The sequence below is a fragment of the Anser anser genome, assembly GCF_964211835.1.
Source record: "Anser anser genome assembly, chromosome: 5".
In the NCBI taxonomy this organism is placed as follows: Eukaryota; Metazoa; Chordata; class Aves; order Anseriformes; family Anatidae; genus Anser; species Anser anser.
Window position 1 is genome coordinate 35,900,479 of NC_139725.1, and position 22,347 is coordinate 35,922,825.

Consider the following 22,347-nt stretch of genomic DNA (forward strand, 5'->3'; position numbering starts at 1 on the left):
ACCTACCTCCTGTTGGCCCTGGGGTGCCAGCGAGGTGCCGTGCCCAACCTGCGAGCCCAGTCAGCCCACTCAGGGCACCGGGCACCTCGCACCACCAGCTCCCATTGGGAAAGCTCAGACCTTCTCTCATCACCAACGCTGCGACTGGCAGGAGCTGGGCACACACGGAGGTTTCTCCTAAGGAGACCAACGACAAATAAAAGCAACAACACGGTATGTCAGAGCTGCCCGTCGCAGCGGGCAAGTCGTTTTTGCTACCCAGAGTCCTTCCACTCATCCCCATCCTCCCCCCCCGGCCCATCGCCAAAGAGAACATGCTGTGTTACAGAGACTTTCATATTGGGAAAATATTTTAATATAGTAAACAAGTCAATTTACCTCTTCACATCTTTTTAAATAAGTTTATGCTCATTGGCTAAACAAAACTTGGTACTTAAACAACGGGTTACAGCCTCTAAAACCATTTTGTTCCCGGCTGGTCCTGCCAACAGCGACAGGCTTCGGGCACCACCGGCATCCTCTCACGGTAACAGCCGGGCGCCAGCAGCGCGCGAGTCCAACGCGGGTTCGGAGGGAGAAGCCAGCCCAGAACGAAGCCACGACCCCCCCCCCCCCCCCCCCCACCATCTTCGGAGGACGAATTTCGGGGAGGGGGGAGAGAAGGATGTCCCGCAGCCACCGTCCTCCAGCGGTCAGCCTCCAGCGCCCCCACCCCGGGCAGCCTCGGCGGGGGCTCCTCAGGGGGGGGCGCCGCCTCCGTGCGACCCCGGCGGCAACGCGGGGTCCTTGGCAGGGCCGGCAGGAGGCGACGTGGGGGCGGCAGAAGCAGCAGCAGCAGCATCGGTCGGGGGTGGCGGTGGCTCCTCCAGGCCTCCCCCCGCCTGGGCGAGGCCGCCCCGCGCCGCTGCCTCCTGCGTGGCCGCGAGAGGCCGCGGGGCAGCGGAGCCGGGGCCGGAGCTGGGCGGCGGGGAAGCGTGGGGCTGCGAGGAGGAGTTGGCGGCGGGGCCGGCGCCGCCGCGCACCGGCTGCCAGATGAGGCTGTAGTAGACGGCGAGGACGATGGCGGCCAGCGAGACGGACAGCACGTAGGCCAGCACAGTGGCCAGGCGCACCCACTTCTTGTTGGTTTTGGCCGCCATGCGCGCCTTCTTGTCCCCGGTGTAGGTGGCGGGCTTGCCCCGCTCCGCCCCGGCCTCCTTCTCCTTCATGGGGGCCCGGCCCTTGGCCCGCTGCTCCACCGACCCCTCCGTGGTGGGGGCTCTAAGCCGCCGGCCGCCGCCGCCGCCTCCTCTTCTTCTTCCTCCCCTCAGGACATGGCGCTGCCGCCGCCCCGTGCCCGCGCTGCTCCGCCGGCTCCGGCAGCCGCCGCGGGGCGGCCCTAAAAGCGGCGGCACCGCCCGCAGGAAGGGGAGGAGGGAGCGGGGGTTCGGGGGGGCTGAGCTTAAAGGGCTGATGGCCACCTCCTCCGTGCCTGCTGACCCCCCCCCTCTCAGGGGGGCTTTGGTGCTGGGGGAGCGTGGGGGTGTTTTGGGGAAACAGCGCTATGGGGTGGCTGTTGGGGTGGGTGCTGCCCCCCCCAGGCAATGCTATGATGCTGTTAATTGTAGAGTCATTAAAGCTGGAAAAGCCCTCCAAGATCATCTGGTCCAACCACACCCCTACCACCAATTTCCCCACTAACCCATGTCCCTAAGCACCAGGTCCAACCTTTCCTTAAACACCCCCAGGGATTGTGACTCCACCACGTCCGCGGGCAACCTGTCCCACTGCCTGGCTGCTCTTTCTGAGAAGAAATGTCTCTTAATTTAACCTGAACCTCCCCTGGCTCAACTTGAGGCCATTCCCTCTAGTCCTATTACTAGTTATCTGTGAGAAGAGGCTGACCCCCAGCTCCCCACACCTTCCTTTCAGGTCACTGTATAGAGCAACGAGGTCTCCCCTGAGCCTCTTCTTCTCCAGACTAAACACCCCCAGTTCCCTCAGCCGCTCCTCACAGGACTTGTGCTCCTTCACCAGCCTCAGAGCCCTTCTCTGGACATGCTCCAGGGCCTCGATGTTCTTCTTGTGCTGAGGGGCCCAAAACTGAACACAGCACTCAAGGTGCGGCCTCGCCAGAGCAGAGTACAGGGGGACGATCACCTCCCTGCTCCTGCTGGCTGTGCTGTTCCTGAGACAAGTCAGCAGTTTTTGGAGAGGCTGTTTTAGTGCCATTCTGGTTGGGCTGACGCCAAACTTGCTGAAATAATCCAAAGTGGAGTTACAGCTGGTGAGATTTGGGTTGACCTTGCTCTCTGCGTGTTATTTCCCCACAAAAACATTTTATCAGCTTATTCTGAAGGCAGCTGAAATGCTGTTCCAGGGTATGGATTAGCTTTTTTTTTCTTTTTTTTTTTCTTTTTTTTTTTCTTCTTCTTCTTTTTCCCTTTACGGTGCAAGATGTTTACTTCTCGAAGGGTTACATTGTGCTTTTCTTCCCTCCCATCAATCTTGGGGTAGCCAGGTGTGATGCACCTGAAATCCTTTTGTCTACAAGGAGTTGCAGTTGTAAAAGAGGCTTATGGCAGCTGAAGAGAAGACCATCACCCAGAAAGACCTCAGAGGAAGGGAATGAGTGAGTTTTGAGTTTACTATAGCATTCTGCTTTTCCCTTTAATAACAAGATAAAAGCTGGAGGGCTGTGAGAGAAGGGGAAAACCTCCAGCTTTTTGTAGGAAAGAAGCAAGGAACTTGCAGCTCTGAGGAAGACTATTGGGGATAAGGATTAAGATGGAGTAATTTCAAAGCAATTAGAGTTCTTGGCAAAATGTGGATTGCATTAACTAAAAGCTCTAGGGCTATTGTATGCATGCGTAAGGGTGGCATTGTAGTGACAATCTGTACCTGCTGACTCCCAGCGCTTTCCTCATTAACCTGGTTATGGTTTCTCATAACCATAAGGTGGGCATGGCAGTGTCCAGCAGCAAGGGGAGCCTTCTGAAAGGGGCTATGAAACACCTCGGTAAGGGACACTGGATGGCTCTGGCTGATCGTTCTTAGAAGGGTGAAGGAATCTGGGGCTCTAAACAGTCCATCAAGGTGTGCTGATTTTGGTAACAGTGCAGCCGCCTGGCTGCAGTATACGTTTTTATCTCCTTGAGCTGATCTGCTTTTGGGGGGGGGAGAGCTGCTATGCAGTCATAGGATGTTCTGTATACGCACCCTGCTCCTGTGTGGAGGGAAGGGCTAAAGGGCGTGATGCTGCTAGCTGCTTTTGGAGACCCTGATAGTTTTTGCATGCTGCTTGTCTAGTCGATGTTGTTATCTTGCATTTTAAATCTGTCCTTGAAGATCTTATTCCTTATTATTTAACTTTAAACCTGTTGTAATGTCTAGAAGTTGGCAGACAAAATTCAGAGTTGGTGTTGCTAGTTATTCAAATGTATAGTATGTTGACTTTGTTTGTTTGTGGGTTTTTGTTTTTTTTTTTTAGAAAAAAAAGGTGTTTAAACGAGTCAGCAGGTTGATACAAGAAACAAAGGGACTGAATGTAACAACGAGCTGGTAGGGGCCAATGTACTAATGAGTGGTTACAGCTGCATGCTTTAGTCTTCTATCCCCACAGTCAGATTCCCCTCTCCTGGGAAGGAAACAAATTTTTAATCTGTGCAAATATTTGTGGCTTTTTCACTGGTGGTTTTTTTTTTTTCCTCCTCTGCTCATTGAAAGTCAGTTTTTAAATCTAATAGTTAATAGTGCTCCTCTTCCATCAATGGAGATCTTGGCAGACTAGATTTGCTAAGGATGTGCTGTGGAGTTGTAGAAGCAGTCCCAGCAAAGGTGCTGTGTAGTGTGATTGGGATCCAACTACACCATGTACCTCTTGAATGTAGATTCTAGGAGCAACTGAAGCTGCTTCAGCTAGAAGCTGGGGCAATAGACAGCTCAGCATGTTATTCTTTCCTGCCTTCTCACCTCTTTTGCTCCTCTTCCTTCACTCTTCAGGACTATGGATATGCAGTTTTAAAACTGAACTGTGTTGCTCTTGAGATCGTGCCTTGAACCTGGTGTCTTCATCTCCCCGCTGCATTTATTCGTTGCTTATTTAGGGCATGATGTGCCTTTGGGTTGCAGTGAAGACTTAGCCTTCATAATTTCACCACAGTATCAAAGAAAATCAGTGTTCTTAAGGCACTCTCCTCTCTGCCAAGCCCTCTGCTACCTCTGCTCTGAATAAGACAAGAGGTGTGTTGGTAAAGTACTAATTCTTGTTGGCTTTTGCTGTAATCAGGGGGCGAGCCTTTCTTTTTGCTGTGAAGAAATGGGTGTGAGTTTCTCTCCAGGTCCTTTTGTTCAAGTACAGGCAGCTGCCAGAAGGCATGTGCCTTCTGTTCCTAAACTTAGCTCCTTGCTAACAACTGCTTTAAAGGCAAATGAGAGCCAGGAAGCCAGGGCTGCAATAAAGATATATTCTTTGTCCTCTGGGTTTTAGCAAAAATGCCAAACTGTGCATCAAACAGCCTCCTGTGGTGCAGAAATAGAGGTCTGGGGGTAGAGCACAGAGAGGTCTTGTGAAGTCAATGAATGCATCAGACTAGATGAAACTTGCAAATTAGTCCTCTCTGAGATTTTGCCTTGAGAACACAAGAGGGATCACTTGCCTGAGGGGAATGAAGGGCGTGTGGTGCACCCTGTGACTGGACCTGCCAGCAGAGGAGAGCTGTGTAGCCCTTCGACATCCAGCCTTTGTCCCAAGCCGGTTCAGATGCTGTACCCTTCAGGGTCTGATTGTGTAAAAGCTCCTCTAATTTTTTACTTTGCATGTCTGAGGGTCCTCTGGGAGACTCATCTTCTTATGAGTCTGCTACTCACTGCCCTATGCCTGTGTTTAGTCGAAAATCCCAGTGTCAAAACCTATTATTGAAGATTAGGTGCTCCACCCCCCCAACTGAACAGCAGTGCTTGAGTTCTGCAGCTGCCTGTTGCAGTGGGATGAGTGTTTGCTCTACAAGGGCCCCGGAAGGATGTAGCTAAATAAACTTGTATTATTGATTTTCAATGCTCAGAGTCAGCGGATAGCATCTAGTGCTTCAGGACAGAGAAGACTTAATTATGGGAAGATCATTGGCCTAAGAAATTACCTCTGTACAGACCTTGTTTCTGAGAGCAGTGGAGCACTGGAGTGGATTGCCTGGGAGGTTGTTGAGCCTCCGCTGTTAATGGAGGCCTCCTGAAGCTCTCTGAGTTAATGTCTGTCAGTGCTGATAAGTCACAGCTGATCCTGCCTTGGGACAAGGGATGGGCTGCAGGGCTTCCTACGGTCCCATTGTTCCTGTGCTTTTGGTTTAATGAAGAAGCTCTTCTGCCTTCCCTTCCCGTGCTCAGTCCTTGGGAGGCAGTTGGATGTGACACCCTACAAATGATCAGCTTGCTCTGGGAGGTGTGCGTCTTGGTCACTGCACTTATGCTAGCTTGCGTAACTCAAAAAAATAATAATTCAGTACCATGACACTGTCCAATCCCTCTTCTGAACTCTAGCCCTGGTTTTTGTTCTTGGTGCCTGCCCCTAGCAGCGTGACTTCTGCAGGTAGATTACAGACCTTTTATTGGTTGTAAGGACGTAGTGTTGTTATACAGTGTTCTTGGTCACATTTGTGAGTTGAGAAGGGGAGAGACAGATGAAGCCTGCGACTGTTTAAAGGACAGAATAGATATGTTTAAATCCACCTCTTTCTTGGCTGAAGTTCTTGAGCAAATACTTTGCTAGGCTTGAGCCTTCTGTCATGCTGAACGTCTCTGCCCTTGTTAGGGGGCAGTCTTTCGAACTCAGCTGTCCACTCTTCTAAAGGAAGTAAGCCTGATTTTACACTGTTGTTCCCATCTCATTTGAAGCCTGCAGGGAATCTGATTCTGTTCCTCTCTGGCATTTTTCCTACCACACTTCAAAATCTTCTGTCTTATGTAGGAAGGTGCTACTTCTCTCTCTTGTTAATCCGGTAACAGACTGGGGGGAGGCTGGGGATGTTCTTTTAATTCCTTCACCTTCTGATTTAGCTGTAGTAAGTTTGCACAGCCCACTGTCTTGCACTGACTTGGAAAGCAATCTGCAGAGGTTATGAGATGGGTGGGAAAGATTGTAAAAGTGATGCTGGATTTGAGATATAACAGTGAGATCTGGTTTTGCTCAGGGTAGGGGCCCTGGGCAAAAAGCTCCTGGTAGCTCAGGGCAGTGGTGCACCAACAGTTCAACCTCATGTCATCAATCTGGTGAGCTGTCTTATTCTGTCATCTATGTACCATAAAGACGATGTCCTGCTTGTAGGAGAGCTTTGAACAGTGAACATGCTGTGGGAAAACACTCTAGATTTATGGGAAAAGGTATGTCTGAAAAAGATTCATTGTTTTGTTTTTAATGCTTAGAAACTCCTGTGAGTAGATGATGGTTCAGGCTCTGGTGTGGGGAGAGCTGCTTGGCTAGCTTTATAACAGGTGCTCAAAAAACTGCAGAAGCTCTGCTTTTGTTTAATTTACTGTCAAGTGGATACAGAACTCAGAGAGCTTTCTGACGGCATGGGAGTTCTCCAAGATAACATGAATTCTCTTTGGCTTGTTGTTTTCACGACACATTTCTGAAACTGAAAAAAAGGCTGACAAGGGTGGCTTGACAGTGCCCTGGGCATTCACCAGAATAAGAAACTCCACCATTTGCTTGAATGTTAAGCTCTAGTCCCAGGGGTTCCCAGCACTCTGAGCTGTAGGTTTCACAAATGGAGTTGTGGAGGGAAAAGTTGCACTCATTTCACCAAGTATGGGGGCACTAAGAGAGGGATTTTTTTTTTCTTTTCTTTTCTTGTTCTTTTTTTTTTTTTAAATAAAATCTCTTTGGGTGTGAACTTGTGCTGTCTGTATAGGTTGTGACTATAAACACAATCTCTGCAGGAATCTAGAGTCACAAATCAGTGCTGCTTATTGCCAGGAGGAAATGTGTATGTGTGCATACACCCACACAGACTTAGCATCCGAATGCAGTTCTTTGGGCTGCATTTCGAAAATAATCACCATTTTTCAAGCAGTAGGAAAGTGATTAAGGGCCATGTAACCTGACTGTGGATCTTTTCCTCTGATTTTCATGGTTTGTCCAAAGAAGCTGAACTTATCCACCTTTGTGTGGAGAATAAGTATGTATGTTTTTTCTCCCTGATACACACAGACATACAAATATGTTTATATTATTTGCACACGTGTATGTGTGGCAGACCCCTGGCAGAGCTTCTCTGAAAATGCAGCCTATAATGTTTGCAGAATGACAATACTTTATTCGGAGTTGCACTGACTTTTGATTGCCCCTACAAGCACTGGAACAGGATTTTCTAGGAAATCCATATCTGTAATCTCATGTTGCGGACATGAATCTAAAATGATGCTGGCTTAGCATGGGTTACAGCTGCTTCAATCCAGTATAGATGTTCTCCCAGAATAGAGAAGGGTGCTTTTTCACTAGTTCGTTGGTGCTTGATTGCTCCAGGGCTATGTCTGGCCCTCTTTAGGGCCAGAACTTAATGCAGCCAAGCTCTTGGTTTAGACCAAACAGCTTGTGCATTCTTCACAGTCAATTCGCCTTAGCTTAAGTTCGGGTCCTTGCCGAGTTACACTAAGGCAATGTGAAGTTTTAACTGTTTTAAAGATCCACATAAATGCTTTCATATATGGGGTTAGCATGGATTTTCACCCTACTTAAAATAATGTAGCTCTGAATGTGATAAAACTACTGTGAAATCAGGGAGCATTTGCTTGTGGAAACGTTCAGAAGCAGCCGTTAGCTTTTTGACTTCCTTTGTTTCTGTGTGCTGGGCTCCAGCAGCTGAATAAGGAAAATGTACTGGACTTCTATTGATAACCCTGTGCAAGGGAGAAGACTACACTGAGTGAATTAAAATAGCAGCTTTTTCTGGAGCTGCACTCTTTTTCATTACATCTTACTGATTTCACGCTTGTGTCATCCTGGTTCAGGCTGTGACTGGAAATGGAGCTGTAAAGTCTTAGGAGAGTGACTGTTCTGATGCTTCCAGGGGCAGGAAGCACAAAAATCAGCATCAGAAGTCTCTGTCCTGCTGTGTTGTACACCTGTGAAAAAGGGGAAGACTTGTTGGTAATGAGCCTAAGCTGGGTTCTGTATTACTGCTGTTTTCTTCAGATAAACCTTGTGTTACAAACCACTGGCTATTCTGCTCAGGAAAATATTTATTCCAGATCCAATAGTTTGACAGTATCCACTCATCTGGATGTGTACGCTGCCAACAGAGGTGTCCAAGTCATTTTGGTTATGGTACAGTGTTATTACACGATTTCCTACAGACCACTATGCATCGTTATCAGCTGGAAAATACTACACAGGTCATGTAATCCTGGGGACCAACTGTGGCTCATTTACCCAGACCTTAAAGACCACAAATTGTGGACTGCAGGATGAAATCAACCCTGACATCTAACCCAGTGGTGTACGTGCTGAGTACTAACAGGTGGCCTGGGTCAGAGCTGATGTTAAAAGTTTCCTAGAGAGCTCTCTTCCAAGAGTCTGTAGTCATTTTGTATTTGCATGTTGCTTGTTCTCTGTCAGATAAATGTGATGAAATAACAAAAAAAAAGTTATAATTTTTTTTAACCTCTAGAGAGAAAGGAGGTAATTTAAAATGTAGTGCTGATTGCACTTGTCAGGACTAGAAAAGCTGTGTAAAAAGCGCAAATAAGCAAGGTAAGAAGGGCCTTTCCTGGTAAGGCAGGGAGATGAGTCCCTCAGAGGAGCAATGGAAGGATATGATGGCCATGCCATGTGTGTATTCATGTGCTCATCAGTCAGTGGCATGGGCCTCATCAATAATCCACTTGTGCGTACAGCAGGGTTGTGGCCAGCAATGATGCGTCAGTAGAGCAAACCTCTCCTTAAAAGCAAACAAAAGCAGGCTTCATCTCTTCAGTACCTGCTGTAAAACCCTCATCCCCTCCACAGATGATTATCAAAGACCAATGCATGAGTGGGTTCTTGCCCCTTTAGCTTCAGACAGCTTTATTTCTCAAAAGGCCGTGGTGCCTTTTGAGATTTTTCAATAGCCTCAATGACACAGGCAGAGGTCAGTGAGAAACCTGAGAGCTGAAAGTGGTCCTTGGCCTGAAAAGCCTGCCAGTCTGATTTTTGTGCTATTCGCTTAAAACGGTGGAGGCTGTAGACCTGCTTGTTGACCTGCCTGCTTGTTGCTTTGCAGCCTCTGATGGAAAATACATTCTTAGCTGTGAGACAACTTGAGTACGTAGTTGTTTCACGAGAGTGTTTCGCCTCAGAGGCAAAGTATTTGGCACATAGTTTGCAAAGGCTGTTGGCGAGGAGTGGAATAGTGGGGGGTGAAGGCTGGGTATTACAGAACCCTTACTAAGCAGGTTCTTGGGTAGCAGGCTGAGGCTGATTTAACCTGGAGTCAGCTGGTAGGGGCAGTGCAAAGAAGGCTTAGAGCATGTCTTTTATTCTTTCATCCCTGAGCAGTGCTGTACTGGGGTGTAGTCTGGACTGGGAGCCTCAGTCTTTTGAATGAGATTCACTGGGACAGTGCCTTTCAAAGTCCGTGCATTGGGGCTTATGCGGACACAGGTGTCCAGGTGATGTATGAAACTTGCAGTGCACTTGCACTACTTTGTAGTCCTGTCTTAAAGTACATAAATTTATAACTCATGCAGGGTTGAGAGATCACTATGACAGTACTTATGTGTCTGGGTGTACCTCCCTGGGAGAGAGCAGGCAAAGGTGAACTCTGCACTGTCATCCAGTCTGTGCTGGATGACAAAAAGCCACCTGTGGTCTGAAGGCCACGTTACCTGCCTCAGCTTGATGTGAACCGTGCTGATAGCTCTCTGAATCTACACACACAGATGTACTTACTCTCAGGGAAGTGTGGATTCAATCCTCCCTCGAAGGCTAATCTGTTGCATTACCCTGGAAATCCAATATTAAGAGGCTGCCTCAGAACTCACTGAAGGGGAAGAGCCAAAACATGGTCAGTACCTGAGCCTACACCCAGGCTCTTGGTTGGGCTCTTGTCTGGATGGGGCAAGAACCACGCATCATGCCACTGCAGCTTGGTTTTTCTTGCACCCTGAACGTTTTGAGCAAAAGCTGTTGTGTATCAGAGGTAATTTTTCATTCTTTATTCCACAACGAAGACTGATGCTTCAGGAATAATAGTTTCTCAGATGAGAATGAGCATGATGACCTTAAAAATATTCTCCCATTCCCAGGACACAAGCATATCTCAGTGGTGTGTCACTTAAGGTGTTGACCCTGATCTTCAAAGCTCTCCGTGTTGCAGCTGAAATAATGTCTTGTTCTCTGTGATCTGCCCAAGGAGGCTGCGCTCTTCTGGACTTGACCTGTGTAGGTAGAAATAGCTGTTGTGGGATCTGACCATGTAAGTGGGAAAAAAATATGCCTAACCATGAGAAGAAGAGTGAGCTACGTCCAGGATGTAGAACCTAATTGACTGTGAAAAGCAAAACCAATGAGGATGTGAGTATGGCAGCAGGGTTACAACAATACTAAGGTCTCGATCAGGACTGGGAGTCTGCTGTGGCAGGCGGCAGACATCTATGGGAAGAGACAGTTTAAAGTTGAAATTAGTTGGGCTGGTACAGTGAAAAAGTTGAGATCAAGAGCAAAGGGGGGTCTTTGTCCCTCAGTATCATGATTTCCTGTTCATTACGCTGTACTGGAGATGAACAAAGGGGGCAATTAGATATTCTTGTTGCTCTGTTACTGCAAGGTAAGATAAGATTGACACATTTTGCCTACTATGCTGCTGCTCTTCATCCTTCTTGCTCTTCTGTTCATGACCTGTCTTGGGAAGTTTTATTCTTTTGGTTGTAATTCAGAATTGCATGGTCCCATCACCCCTGTGCAGTGATTACATTTGTATTGTAGTAGTGCATAGGATGCTTAAATTGTGTGTGATTCTGCTGGAAGCACTCAGTCAGCTGTGCAGTCTGGGATTTTGCAGAAAGCAATCAGAGTTGTAGGTGTAAGTGCTGCATGTGCCTGCTCAGTTTTGGATCTGGCCGTGTCATGACCATGGGTTTTTGTTTTTGTTTTACACAAGACCTCACTGCTTTTACAGTGTGGCATCTGTGACCACTTGTCTTTCGGTGATGTAGCAGCCCACAGCCCTCTGATGTGACAGCATGGCTGTTGTAGATCAAGACGAAGAGTTGTGCTGTCAGCTGAGGGCTGTCATGAATCCTTGGCCTTTGTGGTTTGGGCTGAAAGCAGGACGGGCAGTATATCCTGGCACACACTCAGCAGTTCCAATCTCCAGGGATGGTGAGGATATGTTGGCCTTTGTGGTCCTAAGGGTGTCCTAAAGCCTTTCAGGAGTCCTGTGGCTCAGACTGCAGAATAGAAAAAGGACTAGTAAGATTAATTCAGTTTTGCTTGGCCATGAATTCATTACTGGTGTTTGAAGGTAATGCTATAAGGCTGTGTGTGTAATATCATAGCTCATTCAGCAGAGGACAGTATTGCACACTGCAAAGTATAATTATAATGGAGCAATGCTGGAAGAGATTTCTTACAGATTTCAGAAGAAGTGGGTGTGCTAGGAATGGGCTGGGGTTGAGGTTATAAAGGAATTTGCTAGAACTGAGGAGTCATCCAGTCAAGGTGGTTCAGGAGATAGTGTGTCTTAAAATCATTGTCTACAAACCTTATCTCTTAAAATCTCTGAAGGGTAATGCTGGCTACCTTGCCTCTGCGTGTACTTTGTGGGGGGTAGAGGCTGCTGAATAGGTAGGACAAAGGAGGTAAGAGAGTCTCGGGGGGAGGTGTGTGTGGGGGAAATGTTTGATATTGAAATTCTTGTAGTAGGTGGTGGGATGTAAAGTGGTGAAGGTAAAGGATGAAAGCAAAGGAGGTGCAGTGGATGTGGGATGGCTACAGACCAGGTGATGGTTTTGCAGGAGGGTGCTTAGAATAAATACTGCTCCAAGTGCTGTTGCTTCTGCCTGCTCTGATATCAGAGCTTTCAGCAGAGGGCAGGACTGTTTTATTCTATCGCTGTTCCATCAGCTGTCTCTTCATGCAAGAGGCAGAAGCTCTGACATAGAGCAAGGAGTGTGAAATAAGAGATAAGGTGCCTGGGTTATGCAAAAGGAAGTGAGCTTCAGCTGTAGTGACCATCTTAATGCAAGCAGGGGTCTTGGCAGTTGGTGTTGCAGTGCCAAGCAACCTCTCAAGACAGCTGCTGGCTTGGTTGCTTCTTCGTGTTTATTTATTATGTTATCCTTCAGGGAAAGCTCACTGTGAGTGACAAGCAAGTAAAGCCATGTCGTGGTTCTTGCTTCGGGTTTGTTGATGGGACAGAGAAAGCTGTTAAATGTACAGGTCTGGGAGAATGCAGGAGAGAAACTGCTGTTCTGGGGCACCCTGGTTCTGGCAAGAAGCAAACATTGCTTATGAAGTTATTATATTTGTGGTAAATACAGGGTGGCCACTGGAATCAGTTGCTGTGGCTGCCTTATTTTGCCTGCAGACTTCTGACAGCACCTGGTGGCAAAGCTCATCCCACGTTTTGCTTCTTCACAGCTGTGTTCTCCAAGGCCTGCCTTCAGTGCTTTGTGTTGCAGAGGATGGGAGGACTGGAGCACTCCTGAGCAATTTCGTCTGTTTCACAGCTGCTCCCTGAGTCAAAGACAAGCAGTCCTGGAACTGCTCTGGCCTTGCAGAAGGGATCAGGTGAGAGTAGCAAAAACTTTAACTCCTCACTGTAGCCTCCTGTGTTCCTGTGGGCTTTACATACCTATATAGCCTCAGGGTCTGTTCCTACACTATTTGTGAGAACAGAGGAAAAAAAAAACACTCATCAGTGCCTGGAGTTTCACTGAAATTTATGCCAAGTCACAGGCTGTTGCTGACATGTCTGAGCTCTTCCATCACAGCCTTTGGGATCTGGGCAGCCACTGTCATCTGCCACTTTGCTTGGGAGTAACAGCAGTCCCTGCGAAGGGGGGTTTGGTTGTGCTGCCATGGCTGGGCCTGCAGTGCCCCCTGCTCTCTCAGCTGGCTGCCAGAGCAGTCGGCACATGCAACTTTGACACACGTGCAAAGAAACTTAATACTGCAAGCGTGCCTTGGTTATGAGACTGGAGGTGATGCTTTCCTACGTCTCAGTCTCAGCCCTGACACTGAGCAACCACACTGATGGGTAAGCCACCTCCACTCTCTGTCATAATAAAATAAAGCTAACAGCCTTCAGCTTGGTAGCCAATCCTTAGAGTACAGTGCCTTGCAAAATACGTTGGTAAATGCAGAAAACTCAATGGTAGCTGGCAGTGTAGACGCTCCCTTATTCCATGTTTGTCAGGCAGATAAACTCTTGAAAGAAAAGTACAAAGGATACGAGGTTTGCTCCGCGTTCTGTTTCTGCAGCATGAATCTGTCTGATAATTGCTGCCATCTTTGATTTTTACAGCTAGAGCACTTCCTGCAGGTCTATTTAATCTCCTTCCAATTTCTCTCCTCCCTCATGCCACTGACATTTGAAAATGCCTTCTGATTCCTTCAGACAGCCTGGGGAAGGATGACTGATCCACCTTCAACTGGCCTTGCTGAAGTGGGTAAGTTGAAGGTGGGAAGGCACGACAAAATTATGGAGCTAGCTCCCTTTGCACAGTATCTTTACTTGTTACAGTCTCCTTGCCCTTATAAACAATGGCAAGTGCCACACTATGACTTTCCTGGTAGGATTTCATCCTTGGCATCTTCTATGCAGATGGAAATCTTATTACAGCAAGTGCAGTACAGTTATCTCCACTTCTACTTAGTTCCATGGCTCTACCTTTTTGACTTAAATTAACCTTTCCCATTTCAGTACTTCACACAAGCCACTCTCCCTGTGGTTAGCCAGTACACTTCTGGCAGCAGAAGCTCCTTTTCTCCTCTGCTGTCCACGCTTAATTCCTTTTCTCCAAGTTTGGGAGCAGGGACTTGGTTTTGCACTGTTTGCCATTAACCTTCTGTTCCCCTTTCTGTCTCTTCCCTGCAGTTTCATTGTTATAGTCCCCACCTTACTCATCTTTATTATCCTGGGCTCCCAGAGGACCTGCAGTAGACCAAAGTGAATCTGGAGCATGTTGCGGTTCCTGAGTACTCTTGTGAAGGTTTTGTTTCATCTGCCTGTGAAATTTCCATCTGCCCTGCTGGTCCTTCTCGCTTTGAGACTAACATTCGGAAGAACCTGTAAAACAAAGAAAAAGGTTAGACGGGGCAGCGCAGCAAGCGGCCTCACAAATGGAGTCTACAGAACAAAGAATAAATTGTACGTGGTATTTGTCCTGTTTGCATGAAGGGGGCAGTCTGCTTGTAGCCAAACCCTGAGCTGTTCTGTAACCACATCTGCTGAAATAGTTTTGAGTGTCGACTGGCAATGCCTGCACTTTGTCAAAGAGAACATTTAAGGAAGTTCAGTTGCGGAAGTGCTACGAACCGTGTGCTTCACAAGCACAGCCCCGAGGAGTCGGTCCCTCCTGGAAAGACGGTGTGCGTGCATGTGTGCCCACACGGGCATCTCCACTCATCGCAGGCTTCCCTCTAGGTGACCTTGGGCTGAGCTTCTCGTGCTTGTTTGGAGAGCTGTTGATTTACAATGCAGATTCGTCGGTCCTCGCCTGCCTGTCACTGCCCCTCCTAAATTTGGCCAGGATGTAAGAGGCTGTTTGCTTTCTGATGCCAACAGTGGAGATGGCAGAGAGCCTTGCCATGTGAGAGGCAGAGATAGAGGAGAGGGGGCCAAAGAGGAACAAACTGTGCTACTCCTATTGCTCCTTTTAGCTGAGGAGCACAGCTACGGGACAATGTCAATGCTTACTCCTGTCCTGCAGCCCCCGGAGGTGAAGGAGTATCTGTCCAAGGGCGAGCGCTTCATCAAATGGGATGATGTGAGTACTGGGGCTTTTGCTTCTCTAGATTGTAAGCATGGTGGCGGGGCAGGTGGTGTGTTTCGGGCAGGGTTTGTGGCGGCCTGGGAGTGTGTATATTCAGTGGGGGGGGGACGTGGCACTGGCATACCTGAGAGCAGTGATGTCTGAGGAGGGAGAGTGAACTGAGGAGAACAGGAGAGTTGAGGGCCAAAACCGAAGGGCATATAGGTTGGGAGTTGGTGACGTGACTTCTGCATCTCTCGTTCTTGGGGTGGCCAGAAGTAAAGGAAGGAGTGTGCTGCTGGGTCTCAGTTCAGCAGGTGTAGGACCCCTGGGTCCTGCTTCTCTGTGCGAGCCAGTCCTCAGGAAGGCAGTCCCGCCTGGCAGCCTCCCCGGCCTGAGGCACACGCTGCTCTTGGACATGTCTGGGGAGCGTGAGGGGTAGGGTTTACATGCTGCATGGGCTCTCCATGCTTTGCAGATGAGAGGCAATCAGATTCCAAGTTGCTTCCTCTTACAGCCCTGCTGCTGGAGGGGATCAGGGGCGAGCCATGTCCTTTCATGACTGCCTGGCTTGTGGGTCTGTGAGCTACCAAACGTGCAGTGGCCGAGCAGCCAGGGGCCTGGGCTTTAGCAGTGCTGGAGCCTTGGTGGGTGCTGTAAAAAGCTGATTCTCTCCTCAGCTCTGTGTTCTCTTGTATCTTCAAAAGGCCTGGTTTGCAGCCTTTTGTTGTGAGGGGAAGAAAGCGTGGATCAGCAGAAGAGTTAATTTGGGTGTAATAGTTCCCCTCCTCGTTTTCTAAGAAGGCAAAGAGTATTTCCCCTAATGCCCACACGCCCAGGCAAGGCGATGGCAGCTGCCCATCCATCTCGTTTGGAGTTTGATCTGCGTGCCATTGAGCGTGAATCTTGGTAAGCCAGGGAGCAGGCCAGGTTATGATCATTCACCGAGATCTGGGGAAAGCATTTGATGTGGTGTTGCAAATGAGGTTCGTTAGAAGGAGCCTCCCACAGCAACACAGGAGGGATTAGTGCCTGCTTTTGTGGGCGTAAAACTGGAATAGAGTTTTAAGTCCCAAGGCAGTGCATGCGGGGGAGGTAGATCGCTTGTGTGCAGCATAAGCAGGGGTGGTCCAGCAGCACAAAGAAATGAAAAAGTAATGTAATATACTGCTGACAGGAAGGATGAGTGCTCAGGAATACTTGTCGGAATATCACTGGACAATTATTCCACTAGCTCTCCATAAACGGAAAGATGACACCAGGTTTTGCTGGAAAGAGCAGCTCTCCCTTCCTTCCCAGCAGGGCCATCGCCTGTGGATTGCACTTGTGGCTGCTTTGCTTTTGGCTTCTGAGGATAACAGGAGCCAAACTTGCCTAATCAAAGGCTGAGCTTTTCCAAAAATCGCTGCTGACTTTCTAAGCTCAGTCCAGGGGGATCACTTTCCCCAAAACTTGAAGTTGTTAAATACACTGGGAATTCCTGGGTTAGTCAGGTTCCCTTGAAGCCCAGGGTGAATTAAGCTGGACTTCCAAGACTCACAAAGTGTTTGTGGTTGCAACAGCAAATAGGAACGAGGGAGCTCAAGTCCCGTGTGGATTTTTGCCCAAGGTTTACAGACCTGTAAGCACTCCTGAAAAGGCTTCCTCTAATTACCGAATTTACAAACCTGATGTCCAATAATTAGAAAAGCCTTCAGGTGGTCTGTTCTGGTCGCATTGCTCCTTCTCATCATGCTTTCCTACTCTACAGTTACAGCAGGCTGCAAAGGAAAATGGAAAGAGCTCCAGGCTGTTGGGTTGCTAGTGGAGGGTCAGAATTGGGTTGCCAGTGGAGGGTCAGAATAAAAACAGAGCTTCAGAGGTCATGGAACCTGCGTTGGTTTTATTGTCTGACTCTTTGAAGTGACCTGGCCATGCTGTTGGTAACAGGTTTGACCTCTTTCTACAATAAATGAGGCAAAGGAATGAATGTAGATCAGACTGGCTCCTTACATCACTGTAGTTTTGGGTAGCACTGAGGCCTTCATTGTACCCAGCAGGTTCTCGAGAAAAGCAAAAACACACTCCACCCCCTGCCCTGAACTGCCTGTACCTTATCCAGCATTTGTAATGTCGTCTTTAGAGAGTGCGATAGGATCCAGGCTAGGCTGGATTCTTCTGACCTGTCCCCACTGAGTTAGCATGCAACGTCTTGAGCTGTGGAGCAACTCTGCTGGGCTTTGTTTAGCATCCAATGTGCTGGGGCTGCCAACCAGACCAGGGAGAACTAGCTTGGGAACCCTTGCAAAATCTAAGGTTGAATGTAGTAGATGACTCTTAGGTGGAACAGATGTGTATGGATTTGGCTCCATGATGACTCTTAACCTTCTGAGTACAAGCAAAGATGTCTTCTATCCATTTAAGATTACAGAACCCACATTACAGGAACAGACAACGCTTGCTTTTTTTTTTTTTTTTTTGTCCTAGAACCGAATTCCACAGTGTGAGCAGCAGCCAGTTTGGCTGTGGGACTGTCTGCTGTGGAATTCACCATCTCCTTTTTTTGCCAAGGAGCCAACCCTGTAGTAGAGTATACCTGCACCCCACTGCCATCCATGTCCCTGATCAGGTGCATGCCTTTTGGCAGTACTTATTGCAGCCTCAACTTATTTTCAAGAAAGCTGCTTTGTAGGAGATAAGGTTTATCTAGAAACCTGGCGCAATATTTAGTAGCAGTAGAACAGTGCCTGTTTTTGCTCTTCATGGCATGAAGCCATGTGTTCAGAGAGCCAGCTGAGAGCTCTGGGAACATAGGCGTGATGCTGTGCAGATCAACATTGTCCCTAGTATAGTATGAGAAAGGCAGGGAGTGAAAGAAGAACATATGATGCATTATGGCATGGGCAGTTTACTGTAGTGGTCACAGCCCAAGAAGTATAATGAATCTGGAAATAGAGGTCCCTGGAAATAAAGATACGTTTTAGGGCAAAATATGAGTTCAATAGCAAACTGAAGAACCCAAGGCCAAATGACCAATACAATCTCCAAATTCCTTTACTGGCTTCAAGTCACTAGCTGAGTACTTCAACTTCCTGAAGTGAATTTGAAGCCTTCTCAGAAATGACTGATAGGCCTTTTGATCCTATCATCTCTACCACCAGAGGTCAAATGCAGTCAGGAGCCCGCTAGACTGAATGAGCAGATGGGCTGGCCCCAAGCAGCGGCACCACGCACTCTTTATCATTGTTTCCAAAGAGCTCATGCTAATTCATCTCTTAGCACAGGCTTGGTGTGAGATGGGAATGGGCATTGTGTTGGAAATGTCTGTGAAGTTGCCTTTAACTGAAAATGCAGAAGCAGCGTAATTATTCAGAGGCAAAGTATGCAACCTCGCAGCAGCCTGTTTCCTTTGCAGTTTATGCCTTCATTCTGATCTGGAGGGCCTCCGCCCTGGTGTACAGTATTCTGTATCAGCCCCAAATCATTTTTATCTAACTTTCTGAGTGTTTAAATAGGATGTGGTTCATCTTATAGGCCATTTAGATCTAATCCATGGAGTTTAAGAATCACCTCGTGAAGTAGACTCATCTGTTGTATTAGATGGACCCCTCCTTGAACTCTTCCTGGCTAGATCCCCATGGACTGTAAAGAGAGCCCAGGTAACTAGCACAAATAGATATCTAGATGGTAGGTGTCGCAGACGAATGTCATCTATGCTTGGCTTAGGCTCCTTCTGGAGCTCAGAAGAAAGTAGGTGCCTTGGAGGGAAGGCAGTTCAAATGAAACAGTCACAGCTACAGGAACTTCCTTCTCTATTAATTGTATAGAAATGTCCCAAGAGTTATTTTAGCTAAATGCATAGTGTAAGATGAGACCCAGGCTTCAGCAGAAATAAGCTTCTGTAGCCTCACACTGTTACGCTTGAGATGTACTGAAATAATCTGGTTCTTTCCATAAATCAGAAGATGATTCACCCGACTGGGTCTATATTTTAACTGAGAACCTTGCATCCCATGATGGATTCCCCAAGTCACATAAGGTGCTAACCTTTTGTGTTTTGTTTTTGTTTGTTTGTTTGTTTGTTTTTGGTCAGGAAACAGCAAATGCTTCTCCTGTGATTCTTCGGGTGGATCCAAAGGGCTTTTACTTATACTGGACCTATCAGAATAAGGTAAGTGCTGAGATTTCACAGGTTAGTCTCCAAATAGTCAATTCAAGTTTGTGCAAAATTGGAACACCAGAAGCGCTGGAGTATTGCACACAGGAAAGCAGCCACGCTCATTCCACTTAGCAGGAAACCCCACGCAACAGACCTGGAAGTTTAGTGCTTATTCAATGGCCAATTTATCTTCAGAGTTCCAGCAGGAGCAGAAAACTAAGCTGCGAATGTGCCAGAGGTGAGCGCAGCCATTCAGTGTGACAAGCAAAAACAGTCTTATACCTGTGAAGTTCACTATATGTGCCTCAAAGGACTTGTCAGAAAGGAGTAGTATTGATATCCCTGTTATCCAGCTTGCTAAAGGATTCTCCATTCCAATATAATGGTGCAGCTGGAATAAAAACAGCTAGAAGTGTGCAGTTAAATGTGTGCAGCATTGGCTAACATGTACCTTCTGTGTAGCCTGTGGTGTAACTAACTGACCTGCTATCTTTAAAAGTAATAAAGGTAGTGGTGTAGAGACTACATCAGGTCTGGAGATTTGAGTTGTACTCTTCTAAGGCCAAGGTGGTGTGTGCAGTGCTGGAGATAAAACGCAGGATGCTGGCTGCCAGAGGGGAGTTAGATGCCACGATTTTAGGAAAGAGAATTCTGCTCCTTGCTGATGGGTAACAACAAAGGGTGGAGAGGTCTGGCTTGCCTGGAGGTGGAAGGCTGGGTTTACTTCTGCTTTCCAGAGCTGAGCTGTGGTTCAGCTCTACTTCCTCCTCATGACCTACATGCTAAAGAGGCATGGTAGATAAAGACAGAGACGGTGCTCCTCCACAGCACGCTGACCAAGAGGCCTGACGTGTTTTGGTGAGCTCTGAATTCTCCGAAGATTGTGCCCCAGTGCCAGCTTGGGCAAGGCACTGCCACACAGCCCTAACATCTGAGAATACAGTATTGCAAGGCTGGGGACTGTGACATCCCTGCAGAGGACGTGTTTGTCTTTCAGACCTCTCTGTCACTTTCATTCTCCTTTTCAAGGGCTGTGCTCACTCCTGGTGATAGAAGTTAGGCTGCAATGGTCCCAGGCAGGCATCAAGAAGTTGTAGCACTGGCAGATGCATAAAATGGGCCAGGGGAGCTGTTATCACCTATCAAAAATGAGGTATTTCACTAGGTTAGTGGTGTGAGGGATCTAATTACTTTGGAAAGCTGCTGAGATAAGGAAGCCAGCTGACATGAGAAGACCCAGACAGGGGGGTCTCATTTTCCTGGAAAATGTATTGGTTAGCACTTAAAATAAACTAAACAAATTTGAGAGCTGCAGTGGAGCAACAGCATGGTTTACATACTTGGGCAAGTGTTTGGTGCCTTTCCCCCTCTCTGAGGGAATCCGCAGAGTGTGTGTGAGCTAGCAAGGGTGGCGGGCAAATGCTGGCTGCCAGAGGGAGCTGGGGCAGGCTTGCAAAGGTCGTGTGCAGGCTGACAAGCACAGCGACCAGGCACAAGAGATGTGCTGGTACAGACAGAGCATGAGTTCATCGTTCAGTTGCTGAATTCATATGGATTACTAATCTTTCTATGGCTGATTTGTCTTGAGATTTGTTTGTCACAAGCAGCAGGGAAGAGCTGCACTGTTTTTGTGCTAGGGATCCAAAAAGGAGTGAGGTTAGCACTAAAATTTCCATCCTGCTTGACAATAAAGTGGGGCTACAGCCAGAAGACATGGTATCCACATTGTTCTTTATTACAATCTTGGAAAATAATATCTGCTGCAACAAGTATAATTTGTTCTCCAGATATGTTGTGAGCAGGCAAATTAGTAACAGAGGAAGGAAATTCAGGCTGGATATTAAAAGAACAAACAAACACAACAAATAGCCAGTAGCAGGGACAGTGAGGATGTGGAGTGGGCTGCCTAGGGAAGCTCATGGAATGTCCTCCATGGGAATTGCTTCAGGAGGCTTGTTGGGAGAAGTGGTCCTGCCTGCCTTCCAGCTCAGCTGCCCTGTGTTGATTGCGTGAAGGCAAAAGACAGGTTCATAATATCAGTGACAGGAGATTGCAGGATTGCATTAATGTATGAACTGTTTGCTGGGGAGGAGTTTCCCCATTCAAACCTCTATGCATATCATATACTCCCTTGCATGACATGAGTTCCTGTCCCAACAACCAATACTCGACTGGTACAGAAGTGAGAGAATGTAATAGTAGAGTAGGAAAGGCTACATGTGCATCAAATCCATGTGCATGCTTTTTCCGCAGTACCTGTCTCCTTAAATTGATCCGAATGGTACAGAGTAGGATGAACACTTGGCTCACACCAACATTGTGTTCTTCCCCTGCAGTACTTACTGAGCACTTCATGTTTTGCCACAGCTCTGCCTAGATTCATCATTTTCATTTCAAAAGTCACACTATCTGCTTTCTTGGGTTTTATTTACCCAGCTCTAGTTCAGTATCCTCATCCTGCCATTGTACCCCGAGGTGAAAGTGCAGCTGTAGTGGTGTTGCCATTTCCTGGTTGGAAAAATACTGCCTAGGCTCTGCCACTCCTGTTGTTTCTGCCTGGATGTCTGGGCCAGCTCAGGTCTACTGTGACAAGAGTCCGTATCTGAAGCCCAGAATCTGGTGGTCAAGACAGGAAAACGGAGGCCTGTTGTGTGGGTAGACAGGAGTTTCATTTCATCCCAGTGTCAGAGCCTTTGTAATCCACACAGGGTCTCCGGCCTCACCCTGAAAAGGATGGCGCTGCAGACCAATACTGCCTCTACGCTAACCAGGCTGCCAGCTCGGCATATCAGCAGCTGATGTTCCCCTGTCTGCGTTGTTCCTGGTGGGAGAGCTCTTCCCCAACGAAGGGCACTGGCTCAGAGCAGCTTTGCAGCTTCTGGGGGCTCCGCAATGGTTTTGTCTTTACTTCTTCCTTTCCTTAATCTTCCTTGTCCTTGCTCCATTGTAGGAAATGGAAATTCTGGATATAACCAGCATCCGAGATACTCGAGTAGGGAGATTTGCCAAAATACCCAAGGTGAGTGCGTCATCGCTTCATTTCTGTCAGTTTGTATGGGAATGGCAAGGCTGTCTAGGGCTTTGGCATAAGCTGATGCAGTTTACCTTGGCTTTCTGTTATAAGAAGGTTGAGGCACTATTGTCTCTTCACATCAGAACTATGTAAATATAGAAAAGCTGTCTACTCATGTTCTTAAACTTCCCAGTAGTTTACTGTACACCCGAAAGACACAGTTTGGGGTATATGAACCTATTGGAAGGAGTATGCCACAAAGCTG

The 22,347-nt window shown here is 47.6% G+C and overlaps 2 protein-coding genes across 7 annotated transcripts in view; one reads left to right on the forward strand and one right to left on the reverse strand.

Moving 5' to 3' along the window:
* Window positions 1-332: 332 nt before the first annotated feature.
* On the reverse strand, window positions 333-1,411 carry INAFM2 (InaF motif containing 2). The gene has a single exon (XM_083836880.1). It carries the CDS (start codon window positions 1,206-1,208, stop codon window positions 738-740), a length of 471 nt encoding a protein of 156 aa, XP_083693006.1. The 5' UTR covers window positions 1,209-1,411; the 3' UTR covers window positions 333-737.
* An 881-nt stretch (window positions 1,412-2,292) lies between these two features.
* Window positions 2,293-22,347, forward strand: part of PLCB2 (phospholipase C beta 2) — a 63,191-nt gene continuing 43,136 nt past the window's right edge. For 2 of the 6 annotated variants that reach the window (XM_083836857.1, XM_083836858.1), the window contains exons 1-6: window positions 2,497-2,611; window positions 12,596-12,745; window positions 13,575-13,626; window positions 14,055-14,946; window positions 19,004-19,081; window positions 22,020-22,088. In XM_083836857.1, the coding sequence (XP_083692983.1) occupies window positions 14,863-14,946; window positions 19,004-19,081; window positions 22,020-22,088 (231 nt within the window). In that variant the 5' untranslated portion in view covers window positions 2,497-2,611; window positions 12,596-12,745; window positions 13,575-13,626; window positions 14,055-14,862. Of the gene's footprint in view, window positions 2,612-2,843; window positions 2,999-12,595; window positions 12,746-13,481; window positions 13,627-14,054; window positions 14,947-19,003; window positions 19,082-22,019; window positions 22,089-22,347 lie in introns of those variants that run through there. The other 4 variants (XM_083836855.1, XM_083836853.1, XM_083836854.1 and 1 more) reach the window with 4 other exon arrangements.

Coding starts and splice junctions, on each gene's coding strand:
- INAFM2 (XM_083836880.1), bottom strand. CDS start 1,208: ATGAAGGAGAAGGAGGCCGGGGCGGAGCGGGGCAAGCCCGCCACCTAC.